Source organism: Polypterus senegalus, chromosome 15 (genome assembly GCF_016835505.1).
Source record: "Polypterus senegalus isolate Bchr_013 chromosome 15, ASM1683550v1, whole genome shotgun sequence".
NCBI classification, from domain to species: Eukaryota; Metazoa; Chordata; class Cladistia; order Polypteriformes; family Polypteridae; genus Polypterus; species Polypterus senegalus.
This window is the reverse complement of record NC_053168.1, coordinates 125,568,089-125,582,987: the sequence shown is the minus strand read 5'-3', so window position 1 is coordinate 125,582,987 and position 14,899 is coordinate 125,568,089. Positions and strand designations below refer to the sequence as shown.

General features: G+C 44.9%; 2 protein-coding genes across 2 annotated transcripts in view; one reads left to right on the top strand and one right to left on the bottom strand.

Annotated features, from left to right (window-relative positions):
* rspo2 (R-spondin 2) overlaps window positions 1-14,899 on the top strand; it is a 130,574-nt gene that overhangs the window by 97,376 nt on the left and 18,299 nt on the right. The gene's annotated exons all lie outside the window — the stretch shown is intronic.
* LOC120516199 (transmembrane protein 74) lies at window positions 302-4,765 on the bottom strand. The gene is made up of 2 exons (XM_039737712.1): window positions 4,639-4,765; window positions 302-3,720 (listed from the first exon to the last, which is right to left on the bottom strand). The coding sequence occupies exon 2, from the start codon at window positions 3,649-3,651 to the stop codon at window positions 2,809-2,811; it is 843 nt and encodes a 280-aa protein (XP_039593646.1). The 5' UTR covers window positions 3,652-3,720; window positions 4,639-4,765; the 3' UTR covers window positions 302-2,808.

Below are 14,899 nucleotides of genomic sequence, written 5' to 3'. Positions count from 1 at the left end.
GCAGTCCAGAAAACAAGCAAAGAAGTCAAAAATGAAGGAAACTCGTGAGAAGCACAAAAGCAAACAATTGTTATTTATGTTTGTTTGTTTAAAGAAGTTGTTAGGTAGAATGTCCAGAGGGGACTGGGTGGTCTCATGACCTCGGACCCCCTGCAGATTTTATTTTTTTTCTCCAGCCGTCTGTAGTTTTTGTTTTTTTTTCTGTCCCCCCTGTCCATTGAACCACTTTACTCTTATTCGATGTTAATTAATGTTGACTTATTTTATTTTCTTATTGTGTCTTTTATTTTTCTATTCTTCATTACGTAAAGCACTTTGAGCTACTATTTGTATGAAAATGTGCGACAGAAATAAATGTTGTTGTTGTGTTGTTATCCACTGATTGGATAACAAAGAGCGTCCCCAGCCAAGCTTCCAATCCCGTTGCACCGATTACTTGGGGGTCACGCCCCTCGAGGCCACACCCCTTAAAAAGCATGACGTGGCGCTAATGACGGCTCTCAAATAGAAGGACCTGAAAATCGCGGCCAAGACGTAGAATTGACAAAATAAAATCACCCAAACCGAATCTGGACGGTCTGCTGTTGTTCGGCATTGGGCACCATGGACTTGTTTGACGTAATACACTTTTCTGTCTCCATTTTGGGAAAAACTAAAGAAAAATTTGGACGTGAATGTCAGCAGGCTTTGAGCCCCTAGGAAGCAAGTTACCGAAACTCTTCTCTAACGTTTCAGTAATTATCTACCGCTCGAAATCATAAAACAAGTCGTTACGATAGCAATTGATGAGAAGAATTTGTCATTCATTGCAGAATGACGCTATTTGAGGGTTCCTCTCGAGTGCCTCTTCTTCTTGCATGATTTGGCTCAAAAACGAATCCGCACATCGTCATCTCATCACAGGCTTAAGTTTTAAGTTTGGGATTTTTCCATCCGGCTGTTTTAGCTCAAGAAACTGTGAAGAAACACACACACACATCATCGAGTTTGAGGTTTTGAGTGTCAGGGGACCCAGAAAAGTTGAGATCCATCAAATCGAAAGCTTTGGCTCCTCCTCCATAGACGGTTATGGTGGGGGAGGGCGCAAAGCATGGGGCAGGTAAAAAAAATAAGTAAATATATAAAGTTATAGATCTCATGTATGGTTGACTCATTCCTTTAGAAAGGCAGATAATGGCTGGAACAAAACCCCTGGGCCTGCTGCCGCCCCCTGTGGGCTAAGTTTGGGGTCCCTCTGACGAGCCGTTTTAGCACCCCGGTTTTTAAGAGTATAGAAGAAGCAATGAAAACAATTCAGCTTTCAGAAATAAATAAATTTAAAAAATAAATAAATACATAAATAAATAAAATGAATACATTTCTCCCACGTACTTTATTTTCCCAGCGTACTTTATGCTGGTGGCTGAAAAAATGTGGAATCCCACCTTTTCATGAAGGAGTGAAAAAAATTTGTGACTTAACAGAGGTCAATAATGACCAGCGTGCTGTGTGATGTGAAAAACATTGATGGAAAAAAACGAAAAAAAAAAAAATCTGCTGTAACTCCAGTCCCATAATCCACGTGTCCGTTCCCCAGTTGTGTGCTCTAAATGTGCACCTGGCATATCTCTTATTAAACAGATACTCCTGGAATAATCAGAGCGCTTCATAGACAGGAAACTGAAGCCTCATGGGACCGACTTTTTGAATGGAATCGACAGGATTCTTGACCAATGAATGAGGGGGAGAGGCGGGTCTGCAATCCCATGAGGCAATAAGCATGTGTTTGCATGTTTTGAGTGTACAACTGGTTAACACAAATGTGGATTTGGTGACACGACTTTCATGAGATGTTTTCAAGGATGTTTTTCATTTGGTTTGCTGTTGGTTTCCATCGACACCTTTTCCATCCAACACTTTGTTATCTTCATTCTCCAATTTTTTTTCACTACAAATTACATGGGATAAGTAACATAAAAAAAGTTAGACTGTGGCGGGTTTACCCAGCGGTGCTTCTTGTGGGCGCCCACACCAGAAAATTCAAAATGGTGATTACAGCCTAAACCAGTCAGGCCACTAGGGGTGCTGCTTGTGAAAGTGAAGAGGTGCACACTGTTAAGAGTCTCTGGTTAGGACACAGAGTGACACCAATTGTGTGACTGAATCGGCACGCACTCCGGACACCGAGGGGGGCTCCCTCCCTGGTCAAAGTCAAAAGTCTACTACTGACTGCCTGGTATGGACAACGAGGGGTGCTGCTCGACCTTAGGGATCCAAATGGGCTTCAACCAGCACTGAATTTAGCATTTTGGGTTGGAGTATTCCTTCAGGAAAGGGGTCCGATCAACCTCAAGAAACTGGATGGAACCAAAACCTGAGCTCACTGCAGCCCTCTGTGGGGTGAGTTGAGTAGCTGCAGTGCCCCCCACGATGTCACGCTAAGGAGCCACTTTGGCATTTAAGAGGGTAGAAATGGCATTTAAAACAGTCAGTGGTCGGAAGCCCCCCATCCCATCCCATCCCACCCCACCCCATTCATCTGTCAGAAAAAATATATATGTATATATCTACAGGATGCTTAAAAGGGTAGGATAAATATGCTAAAATTGTAAATCTAAAAGTATTGAAAAATGTTGAGGTTTATGTAACTACGAAGGTAACTAAGACCTGCTGGATCATTTCACGTGAGATGAGAGGTCGAGCCCACCTTTACCAGAGCCCACCCTTCCAGTGTTCACTTAACGCTGACGCTCATCACTCCAACGCACTGAATGACACCGAAATGAGCGAACAGGCCCCATGGAGCCGACGGCCACATCTGCCAGCTCTTCATTCGACGGTCACGGCGTCTTCCTCCACTATGCACGTCTGCGAGGTAGCGCCATGCGAACTCGAGTCCATGTGGAAATGAATCGAGCCGTAGAGTTTAGCGGACTCTTTGGAATAAGCCAGAGCTTTCCTCCTGTAGATCTCCCCCTTCCACATGGATATCATGAGCAACGTGGACAGCACAACCCCGCCCAGGGTGAGCAGGCAGAGCCCCGCGATCACACACCGGTCCAGATGAGCTCCCACCCTGGCGCTCTCGTTCTCCAGCCTCTCCATTTCCCTCGCCGACACGCTGTCGGGATTCACGTTGACATCTCGAGGTACTGCATAGGAAATAACAACCAAGGAGATCCCCGTCACGAGAAACGTGACCGCGCTGATGAAGCCGTAGTCGACCGATTTCCCCGAAGCCTCCGAAGAAGTTTCATCATCCGACATGAGCGACAAGTCCGGCGGAGCTTCCTGTTGGATTTCATGCGGGCGGCTGGGGTCCACTTGCTCGTAATGGCTTTTGGGGGCTAAATGCGAGCCGGCGAGCTGCAGATTGACGTTTTCATCCACGTACGTGAACGCGGTCTCCTCCAGTTCGTGCTCGCAGCAGCACGCCCTGGTGTCCCTGCCGAGGGGCTGGGGCGGCGCGCCCTTACTGGTCGCTGTCCTTGGTGCTGAAGTGAGCGCTCCGTCGCCGACAGCGGCTCTTAGCGCAGAGTGACACTGCTGCTCGCCGCACGCGACCCCCCGCTCCTTGTAGCTGTAAAGTGCGCTGACGACCCAGTCGCTGTCGTGCTTGGCATCGGGCAGGTTGTTTTCTTTATTAAGGCAAACCAATTCCAGTGAAGCCATCTGATTTATTTAATTTTTTTTCCCGTTTCCCCTTTGGCGCTGCTTTCACTCACGTCATCTTCCAGACCCCTATAAATAAAAATAAAAAAATACAAGAGACATCATTTTGAGAGGCAGGCTAGGAAATGCTGAACGCGTGAATAAAGTCATATAAATAGAAATGAAGGTTATTGTACCAGCAGTGCTAAAGGATCTCTCCTTCATTCGTCAGGGGTCGCGTTACCCGCACATGCACGCTGTTTCAATCAATCGATTCGATCGACCGAGCCAATGGATTTATTTCTACACGAAATAAATAGAAGAAAGCGTAAGGAGGTGCGGTATGAAGAAACTTCATCTCCAGAGCTTACTAAATGTAACATAAATCTTTTATTGGATACAGTCCTGATGAAAGAGCCTGATTAGTCTGCGGCATCAATATCCAATCAGCTTTAATTGAAACATCCAGCAGACGAACACATCGCCGAAAACCTTCCTAAAGTAACGCCATTAGGCGAGTCAGATGGGACTTGGCTTGGATGAAATATCCGTTCGGGTCAATCAGAGTGGAAAAGAAAAGCTTTAAAAGTGTCTAATAACGCGGAGCGTACGGAGCGCATGTGCATCGGATCGAAAACAAAGATTTGCCTTTTAATTGAGAAACCGCCGAGACGGGCAGCACTGGGAGAAGTTGGGGGGCACTCGGATGGGCAAACGGGCGATACGCGGGGCAGAAGCCGTTCAAACTGTAACTGACATCCCAAGCGCGCGCACACACACACACACAAGAACTACAAAGAGCGAAAACTACAAACACACACACACACACACACACACACACACCACGGCACCCATCAGTAGGCAGCGCAGGGCGCGTTAAATCACATTACTGAGGCAATCGGATCGCTTCACTCCCGCGCCTCACGGCAAAAACGAAACGCACGCAACTAAAGCCAAGAGCTCCTAAAAAACCGCCGGCCACGGGACTGCGAACCGCCGGTAAGGTACCTTGTTTCAGTTTCGAAGCCAGCGGCTCTCCAGCTGCCCTTCACCGGGAGATCATTGAAAAGCCCAGCGCACGCCGTAGTCCCTCCCACGCTGGGCTTTGGCTGCCTCGCTGTGGCGCTCAATGAGTTCCGCGTCTCCTTCAGCTGCTTTTAATACGGAGCCCGGAGATCTGCAGGGATTGTGGGAAATGTAGTTCCCTTTACCGCGCTTCGTTCTAATTGAATTGTCGGGCGCTGATCACGTGAACGCCTGAAAGCCGCTGCGTGTCTCCCGTTAATCGTCAGTACGGCGGACGGTCCGCCTACTCCGTGGAGTTCGGGAGAAGCCTGGGTTTTATATGTGTTAGTCAGTTTATCCTCTCGTGGCTTTTGTTATGTAGAATGGCATGCGTTTGACAGGACGGGGGGCGGCAGTGTCACCAACGGCGATGCTACAGCCCCCACAATCAGACTGAAAAGTCCTGGCATACAGAATATGAGAGTAGCTTCCATTTGTATAAAACTGATATAATCAAGTGCAGGATGTCATTTAAGTTACAGTTAGAGAGCGGCTTCTTCATATTACAGAAATGTTAACTGTTCTGACTTTCAAGTTGATGCTACCTTTTATAGGGGCGGCACGGTGGCGCTGCTGCCTCGCAGTTAGGAGACCCGGGTTCGCTTCCCGGGTCCTCCCTGCGTGGAGTTTACATGTTCTCCCCATGTCTGCGTGGGTTTCCTCCCACAGTCCAAAGACATGCAGGTTAGGTGGATTGGCGATTCTAAATTGGCCTTGGTGTGTGGGGGTGTGTGTGTCCTGCAGTGGGTTGGCACCCTGCCCAGGATTGGTTCCTGCCTTGTGCCCTGTGTTGGCTGGGATTGGCTCCAGCAGACCCCCGTGACCCTGTATTCGGATTCAGCGGGTTGGAAAATGGATGGATGGGTGGATGCTACCTTTTATTATTCACATTTACAACTAGAACTTTAGAACAATTGTGACAAGAAGAAACCATTCAGCCCAGCAGGCTCATCCGTCCTAACCCAATTTGATTGTCCAAAATAACATCAAGTCGAGATCTGAAGGGCCTTCAGCTCCTGTCACCTACCACACCACTTGGTCTCCAATTCCAAGTGTCTATGATTCGTTACATGAAGAAAAGACTCCTTCTGTTGCTCTACCACCAGTCACGAAGATGATTCAAGGGAAGGACTCTCATCTTAATTCTGGTGCCATCCCACAGGTCCTGTCCTACCAACTACACACTTGAAGTCAGCGCTTACATCTGCAGCAGAGTCACTCAGGTAGGGAATGGAGAAGACTCAAGTTGTGCTGTTCAGTTCAATTTGGTCTCCAGTCTTCTTGAACCTTGCGTGTGTCGCCAGTAAATGGAGTTACCTTGGTGGTCTCCAGCCCCCTCTGTCTGCTGTTGTCATGTGGTGGGTGCAGCAATGCTCTGTTTTAGCGTAAGCTCCTAACCTCCTCCTCCTCCTCTCTCTGTTGCTCTCTTCCACATCGATGTGTTTTACTTACTCGTTATCCCCCTTTCCTTCCTACGCAGACCCCCTATAATCCCTGTGAGTGTAGGTGCTTTCCTTAATGGCCCACGGAGCGTCAATGAGGGATGGCTCTGCTGATTGCACTCACAAATATCCCCATTAAACACTCCGTGGCCACAAGGCTTTCCTCCAGCATGTAACTAAAGCCGCGTCACACTGTACATAAAACCTTCCATCGCCACGGACCCCCGACATGCTGTGCCAGAGGAGGAAACAGGATGAAACCACCCAGAGGCACTGTGAGAATGTCCAGGGTTGAGCAATGAACCCAGAGTGCTGGAGCAATGAGGCATCAGGTCCACTGTGTCCACCTAAGCGGCAGCGTGACACAGGCCAGCACTTAATGTCACGTCCTTCTACTAACAGCTGAACGCACCTCAGCTCCAGCATTCTGACCTTCATCACACCTGATGAATCTGATGGAGGCACACAAAGGACTCGGCTGATGACGTGCAAAATGTCAGGCCTGCCCTGACTCTCAGTTTACCCGTAGCTCTAAGGTGACCAAGTCACCAAGAGGCCTGAGGGGGTCTTAATCTGGCCTGGGTGACCCCAACCCTAGAGACGCCAATAACCTCTTGCATTGAAAATGACATTTAAGTGACACTTTCTGTTCCTCTACTGGCCCAACGCTGTATGGAGCGCACGGAGTGCCCTGCCGGCTGAAGACCACCTCGTCTGTGACACTTCAGCGCTGAACTGGCTCTTTGAGTGTAATAAGAGACTACGTCTCCTCCACGCTCAGGACATCGCAAAGTCATATATGTGACATAAGTACCATACGCATTTAAACCAATGGCTCTCCTGCTCTAAAGAATAATCCTGCCCTTCCAGAATAATCCAGTAGAGCACATTGGGAGGGACGCGAGATCCGTCAGAGCCGTGCCACTCCGTGATTCGGAACCCCTGGCTCAGCAATCATCGGCCCGTGGCCACTTCAAAGGGTGCTCTGCCGTTTCCTTCAGAGTATTACAAGCAAGTCCTTCCTTCCTGCACGTTGTGTGCTGAAGATGAGATGAGAAAACGTAATCCCCAATCTTTATCCTTTTAGAATTTGTTAAACGATTGTGGCTGCGGCTTTTTGGAATTGTCACCAATATGCAGGAATTACAAGTTTCTGAGGATGAAGAAGCCTCTTAAACGCCCACCAGCCTTGAGAAACTCAGATGGAGTTTATGGTTTCTACGAGCCTCGTTAAATGACAATTAATTTGATGGCGGCGGGTTAACAGCCCTCCGTCTGATGAAAGGTGCCAGCGTTTACACGGGTTATTGTGTTTAGCATTTCTTAGGAACACCCTGGAGGATATGAAGAAGCACCTTACCATCCATCCACTCATCCTTGGACCTGCTCAGTCCCATTTGTCCAATTAACAGTTCGTAGTTTACAATTGGAACCCACGTCGCTTAGTCTGATGAAGACCCCCAGGCTCTCACAAGGCATCATCACTTTATTAAAATGGGAATTTTTTTCCATCTTGGACCCCCAAATCTTTGACCCCCCCTCTTTCTATCTCCATTTTTACTATCTAACATGTAAAGTTCAATATGGGTGGAGTTGTTCATTATGCCATTCCACTCCCTTGGTCCGATCTCAATTCATTTTCGCTCACATATCCCACTTGGACAGGAGGAGACCATCGACTATTTTAGAGCCTGGGGGTCCCTTTGGGTTTTTGACTACATTTTACACAACAGTGTCACCTGTGGATCAGCATAATACAGGACCACGCCATTGATACCAGGGAGGCTGGATTCAGGTCCAGATCATGAACTCCTTGTCATTGTCATTGTCATGTTCATGAAATCATTTTTCTTTGTGACACGGAGCATCACCATAGTGGAAGCAGCCATTAGAAGATGACTAAAACTGTGGCCATGAAAGGAGGCTCATGGTCAGCAGCAACATTTAAGTAAGCCGAAATAGACGGCATTCCAGCTAGCACGTGGGACATCACCTCTGCTAAACTCCATTGGTCTGGGTGTGTGCCCACCGGCGAGTGAGACCATAAAGAGGAGAACGAGGTCCAAAGGATGAAAAACAAGCAGAATGGCGCTAAAGAAGAAACGATTGGCATCTGCCATTTCAGCAATGCAATGTTCTAAGGTGGGGAGATCCATTGTGCTTAGAGGATGGCCTGTGAATGGCAGCTGACTTCCGGTGACTCATTGATTTAAATATCAGTCAGACCAGGGGGGACAGTTCCTCACATGAAGCAGATCTGACCTCAGTGCTCCTCCATTTGTTTCTCTTCTTCCACTATAAGGAACAGAAGTTAGATGTCACACTTAATCCCTTCCCTGTATTCATCCAGCACAAACCTGTAAAATGTTCCCGACAATACATATTTACATTGTAAAAAGGATGGTAAAAGGACTCGACACACATAAAAAGGTTTGGGGCAGCCACCCGTATAATATTCCTAGCTGCAAAGGTTTGGTTTTTCATAAAACTGAGTAGTTGATTGTGGAGAGTCCAACACAGACCTGCTGAAGGTTGAAAAAGATGGCGGTTTTAAACGGTTAGACAGGAAGTGATGTAAGTTAACTGGACGTGATGGAGGTTGACCGGAAGTGACATTTCTCTGACATCAGCCTGGGAGCTGGGACCGGAAGTGACGTTCTTGATTCAGACAGGTTTTCCCGCGGCTGGTCTGTAGAGATAGCAGGAGAAGGTTTAATGAACCCCCTGGCCTGGCGTGGAATTACCTTTACTTGGTCCACACAACGTCCCCCTATTCGCACGTGTGTGACAACATGTATACTGCATATACATTTTTATATACATTGCCTGCTGTTCCTCTCATTCTGGACATTATTACATCGTTCAATGCTGTTTATAACACATTATATACTTTGAGGGATATTTCAATGCTAGCTGTGTTACACGGCCAAGTCTGCTTGAAATCCAAACTGATGATGTTTGCAGTCCACCATGTAGTGCGTGTGTGTCTTTGTTAGATTTGGGATTCACCACAGCAGTGTTAATGTTTGTGATGCGCCATCTGTTGGAATGATGAATGCAGTACATATGTCTCTGTTTTATGTCATTTGGTATGGAATTCATCAAAGCAGTGTTAATGTTTCAATCAATCAATCAACATTTCTTTATATAGCACATACTGTATTCATACAAAAAAATGTAGCTCAAAGTGCTTTACAAAATGAACAGAAAAATAGAAGACACAATAAAAAATAAACATAAGTCAACATTAATTAACATAGAATAAGTGAGGTCCGATGGCCAGGGTGGACAGAAAAAAACAAAAAAAACTCCAAAAGCTGGAGAAAAAAAATAAAATCTGTAGGGGTTCCAGACCAAGAGACCACCCAGTCCCCTCTGGGCAATCTACCTAACATAAATGAAACAGTCCTCTTTGTATTTAGGGTTTTCATGGAAGGACCTGATGATGATGGTCACGTAGACTTCTGGCTTTCAGTCCATCAATGTTGGTGCATCAGGATGCTTTGAGTAGGTGGTGGTGGCGCAGGCCGCCACCACAAAGAAACTGGAAAAAGAAACAGAAGAGAGAGTTGGGGTCTGTGTTTGTGATGCACCATCTGTTGGAATGACGAATACAATGTATTTTATTACTACAAATGTTTGTTACGTGCCATCTTTTGGGATGACAAATGCAGTACATATGTCTCTATTTTATGTCATTTGTTATGGAATTCACCAGAACAATGTTAATGTTTGTGATGCGCCATCTGTTGGAATGATGAATGCAATGCACATGTCTCTGTTATGTGCCACTTGCCATGGGATTCACACGAGCAGTGTGAATGTTTGTGATGCACCATCTGTTGGGATGACAGCGACATAATCGAGAGAACACACAGACACTTATGATTTTCTTAAAGTGGATTGCAGCATTCTTATGGTGGGCACAATAAGACTGAAAGTGAAGTCCTCATTTTTGAAAGCACATGGAGACAAAGACTGGGTGAAGCGACTTAATGACTGCTCTGGGTGTCTTCTACCACATAATGTTGATGGAAGTTCAAAGTTAAAATTGTATTTGTTTTATTTTTACATTGAATGTCTTTTGTGGTTTTATTTAGATATTTTAAGGTGTCATCTATGTGTTATGTGCTCTGAGACTCACTGGCACCCTTTACACAGCTAATGCCCTCTTTGCACGTCATGTCTCATGGGTGTGGTAGACAGACAAGCGCCATTTGCACTTTGCTTTGTCTTTGTGCTGACTGCCTGTCAGTCTACGCTGTGGCAGTCTAAAGGGGCTCAGTAATCAACAGACGTCTCCCTTGGCACTGCTGCTTCACTCCATTGTCTCAGCATCATGTGGACTGTGACAAGCCCTTGAACCCAAATCCCAGGAGGTGTAAGCTGGCAGCACTCATGGCTGTGCCACCCTGAAATGCAAGTGTGAGGCCATCTGTGTGTTTTTTTTTTTGTTAATTTTTTTTTTTTTATAAGATTCTAACATTATACTTTATAACCTCATGAGCAGTTTAAAATTTAAACTGACAAGTTCATTCTTAAGCTCAACTAAAGACAGAATTAAAAATCCAGATGCAAAGTACGTGCCATTGCACAGCAGGGGGTGTTTTAAAAATCCCTTAATTTAATAAAAGGTGCTGCAGATGAGCACGGCGTCTGTTGGAGTGCAGCCCAGGAAATCCAGCATAAGCAGTTTAAGAGTCTGAATGGTGTTTAGTACAGGGGGGGCTCACAAGAACCTCCATGACAAAGCAGGCGCCCACCTCAGACGGGACACCACTTGCTTGAACTGAGAGCCGCCAGCTAATCTAACATGGATTGTTTACTTGAGATAAAGAAAAATGACTTCAAATGTGGACCAATGAAAAAGAAGAACATGGCTTGGCCACCAGTGACACAATTTAAAGGACAGGAGGGTCACATGTTTGGAGTTGACAATGGATGAGCCGCATCACGGACCAACCAGCCCTCGACTAGAGCTGCTGTCCACCAAACTCCCTGGTCATTCTAACGGTCTAATCATGGAGCCAAATTCAGATTGGAAAAGTCCAAACTGTGTCCCCATGTCCTTGATGGAGAACTCACTTTAAAGTAACGGCTGGCATCCGCTAGATAGATAGATAGATAGATAGATAGATAGATAGATAGATAGATAGATAGATAGATAGATAGATAGATAGAAAGGCACTATATAATGATAGATAGATAGATAGCTAGATAGATAGATATGTGAAAGGCACTATATATTAAACGCGTCTGTTAAGAGGAGCCCTCGAAGTGTTGCCAGTGTATAACGCCCCTTCATCCAAATCGAAGCCCAGATTACGTTCAGGGTCAATGCAGCAGGAGTTTAAGCAGCTTCTCATTTCTGTCATAATCGCTCCTCTCCTCTGTCACCGAGATGTCCTTCACAATAATGAGGACGTTCTTGTTCTCGGTGCCAAAATGAAACGTCCTATTAATTTTGTGAGTCTAAATCCCTCCGCCTGGACAAATCATTCGTCGGCTTCATCTAAAGATCCTCATCCTTTGAACAAGCTGTCTGCTGCTGCTCCGTCTTGAAAAATGACTTTAATATCTTTAATGCAGGCTGAGCTAAAAGAGCTAATGGTTCTGAGCACTTTAGCTAGAGAGGCTCACAGATGACGAGGCGGTGAAGAAAGCCTGGTGTGTGAGCTCATTCTACAGGCGACTGGTGGACATTACGGGTCGGTGGGCTGATGAGTAAAGCAGCCCGTCTGCTTCATCTTTAGGCCACTCAGCTCATTTCTATGAATTAAGCTTTGCTAAAATTAGATACATGGCGGGTGTCGGCCTTTGCTTAAAATGTTAAATTGTTCAGCGTTTCGAGCACAGAGAAGCAGCTATATAAAGAAAGGGAAAGATTCTTATTAAATCTTCAGTGTATTTAAATAGCTCACTGGTTGCTTTGCTTTCCATCACCACTAGGTGGCAGGATGAACCCATGTGTTTGGAGTATTTGCATCACATTTGAATTATTAAGTGCAGAATAATGAGTTGGGCTCAGTGATTGGAGGAAAGCCCCAGTGATTTTCAAGGAAGGAGCCCCTGCCACAAAAAAAAAAAACAAATGTAAATAAATAAGAATGGCAAACTGAAAGAAAAATGGAAACCAAAAAAAAAATAATAAATATATATATATATATATATATATATATATATATATATATATATATATATATATATATATGCACAACAAACTCCAGGTAATCTATGGCACCTCAGATGAAACTATCGACCTGCTGGCTGAAGTGGTAATGAGGTGCCCAGGGACAGTCCGGCCTGACATTCGGCAAACACGAGGGTCTGCGCTCCTGGGGATGCCCTGTCACTCAGGCCAGGTGAATGGAAGAGCTGAAAGGGAAATTCATGAAGACCACCGGGGCCCACCCACACACTGCAGCTTCTCTGTAGTCAGGTCCTGCTGGTCACCTCTCTCCAGGCCTGCAGTGTTTACATGGCTTTCTGGCAGCTCGTCTTTGTTAACTCACATCTGTAATGAAGTGAGACACTCGGGCGCATCTCAGCCGGTGACTTGTTGTCAGTTGTTTATTTTTATACTAACACTTGTCACCTTCAGATAATGAACCTCTGCACAGCACTTCAGGCGTCCACCCCTCGCTGTGATCTCCCAATCTGCTCTTTCTGGACCTGGAAGGACGACTTCGAAAATGGAAGCTGAGTTACACTGAAGGCAAAAGCTGCTGGGATACTACACAACAATGGACGAATAAAAATGTTAGGCACTGTATGAATATGATAGATAGATAGATAGATAGATAGATAGATAGATAGATAGATAGATAGATAGATAGATAGAAAGGCACTATATAATGATAGATAGATAGATAGATAGATAGATAGATAGATAGATAGATAGATAGATAGATAGAAAGGCACTATATAATGATAGATAGATAGATAGATAGATAGATAGATAGATAGATAAATAGATAGATAGATAGATAGATAGAAAGGCACTATATAATGATAGATAGATAGATAGATAGATAGATAAATGATAGATAGATAGATAGATAGATAGATAGATAGATAGATAGATAGATAGATATGAAAGGCACTATATAATAGATAGATAGATAGATAGATAGATAAATAGATAGATAGATAGATAGATAGAAAGGCACTATATAATGATAGATAGATAGATAGATAGATAGATAGATAGATAGATAGATAGATAGATAGATTGATTGATGCTCATCTACAGAGTAGTCAGTGGGTCAGCACCTACTCATATGAAGACCCTCATGAGGGTCTCTGCTCCTTCTCAGGTCTGCTGATGAGCGTCGTCTGGTGGTCTCACATCTCATTCCAGACTCTCTTTTCATGAGCCGCTCCTAAGTGATGGTCAGAGCTGCCCACCTCCATTTGAAGTGCTGACCCTCTCAAAGTGTTAAAGACAAGTTTGAAAGACCATTTGAATATTTTTCTACAAAATGCTCCACTCTCAGCCTGATGATTTGCTTGATGCATTCAAAAAAGATTTTTAAAATGTCAACCATTTAATTGTTCAGAGAATGTAGTGTGGTGGGAACGTAAGAAGCGGAAGGCATTACAGATGCATAAACTGAACCAAAATGGAAGAAGGCAATGGCCATTGTAATTAAAGGGCTGTGAATTTTAATGAACTTCTTATTGCATTTCGATGCCTTAAAATATTATCAACAACTTCTTAATGAATTTCCAGAGAACATCACAGGATTTGTTTTTGCGTTTCTACTTCCTTTTAATTAGTTCATAATGTGTTTTTGTCCACACATAATGGAAAAAAGTAAATTAGGCAGATCTAGCGATGTGGCGTGTGATGCCAGTGGCACTGAGTGTGCTTGCATTAAATCAAACGAAAATGAGAAATGAGGGAGAGCTAACAATGTGATATCTGGAATAAAATAAGCCACAGACATGGAGAGGTGGATAAAAGTGTGAAAGTGAACGGCCAATAGGGACGGACTCCGAGGGTCTCTCTCAGGGAAAGATGGCATTTGCAGGAGGCTGGTCATTTTATATGGTACCTTTCACAGAGAACAGAAAAACTGTAAGGAACGCTGACAGACACACCAAAATGTCATGTGGACAGATGATAGATGTGAAATATGAGGGTCTGGGGTAGGGGTGAGACCACCTAGTTAACCTGATAAAAGGGCTTAAAGTCAGAAAATCTAAAATGTAGGGAGGTTCCGAAAATCTAATTTTATAAACAGATAATTTTGTTACCACCCAATGCCCATTTGCTGGGTTTGGGGGGAAATGTTGAGGTTTCTGGCAGGAAGGCAGAAGGAGGTCTGCAAACTCTTCATGTTGGGTGGGGAGTGACAGTGGAATAGGCGGAGCTAACTGTTTGAGTGTCCATTGGTTAGGCGGATCTAAATATTTGAGTGACAGCGGACTAGGTGGAGCTAACTGTCTGAGTGTGAATGAGTTAGGCGGGGCTAGAGGTGTAATTTTCAGTAGGTTAGGCGGGGCTAGACGTTTGACTGGCAGCAGCCCATCTAATAAGGAAAGGGAATGTTTCATTTCACCGCCCTCAAGAGGACTTGACAAAGATGGTGGAAACGTCATATGAAAAGGGATCAATTGCAGCTCCTGCCGGTGCTGGTGCTTGTCTGGGTCTCGGAGATGTTGGAGCGAGTTCACATTGCTTCTGCTTTTTGTGCTCTTCAGTAACATGAACTGCACTCAGGGAGACCGTTTGGGTCACGGCACTCAAAGACCATAAT

What these genes read in the sequence shown, in the direction of transcription:
- LOC120516199 (XM_039737712.1), bottom strand. Translation starts at nt 3,651, where the DNA reads ATGGCTTCACTGGAATTGGTTTGCCTTAATAAAGAAAACAACCTGCCC.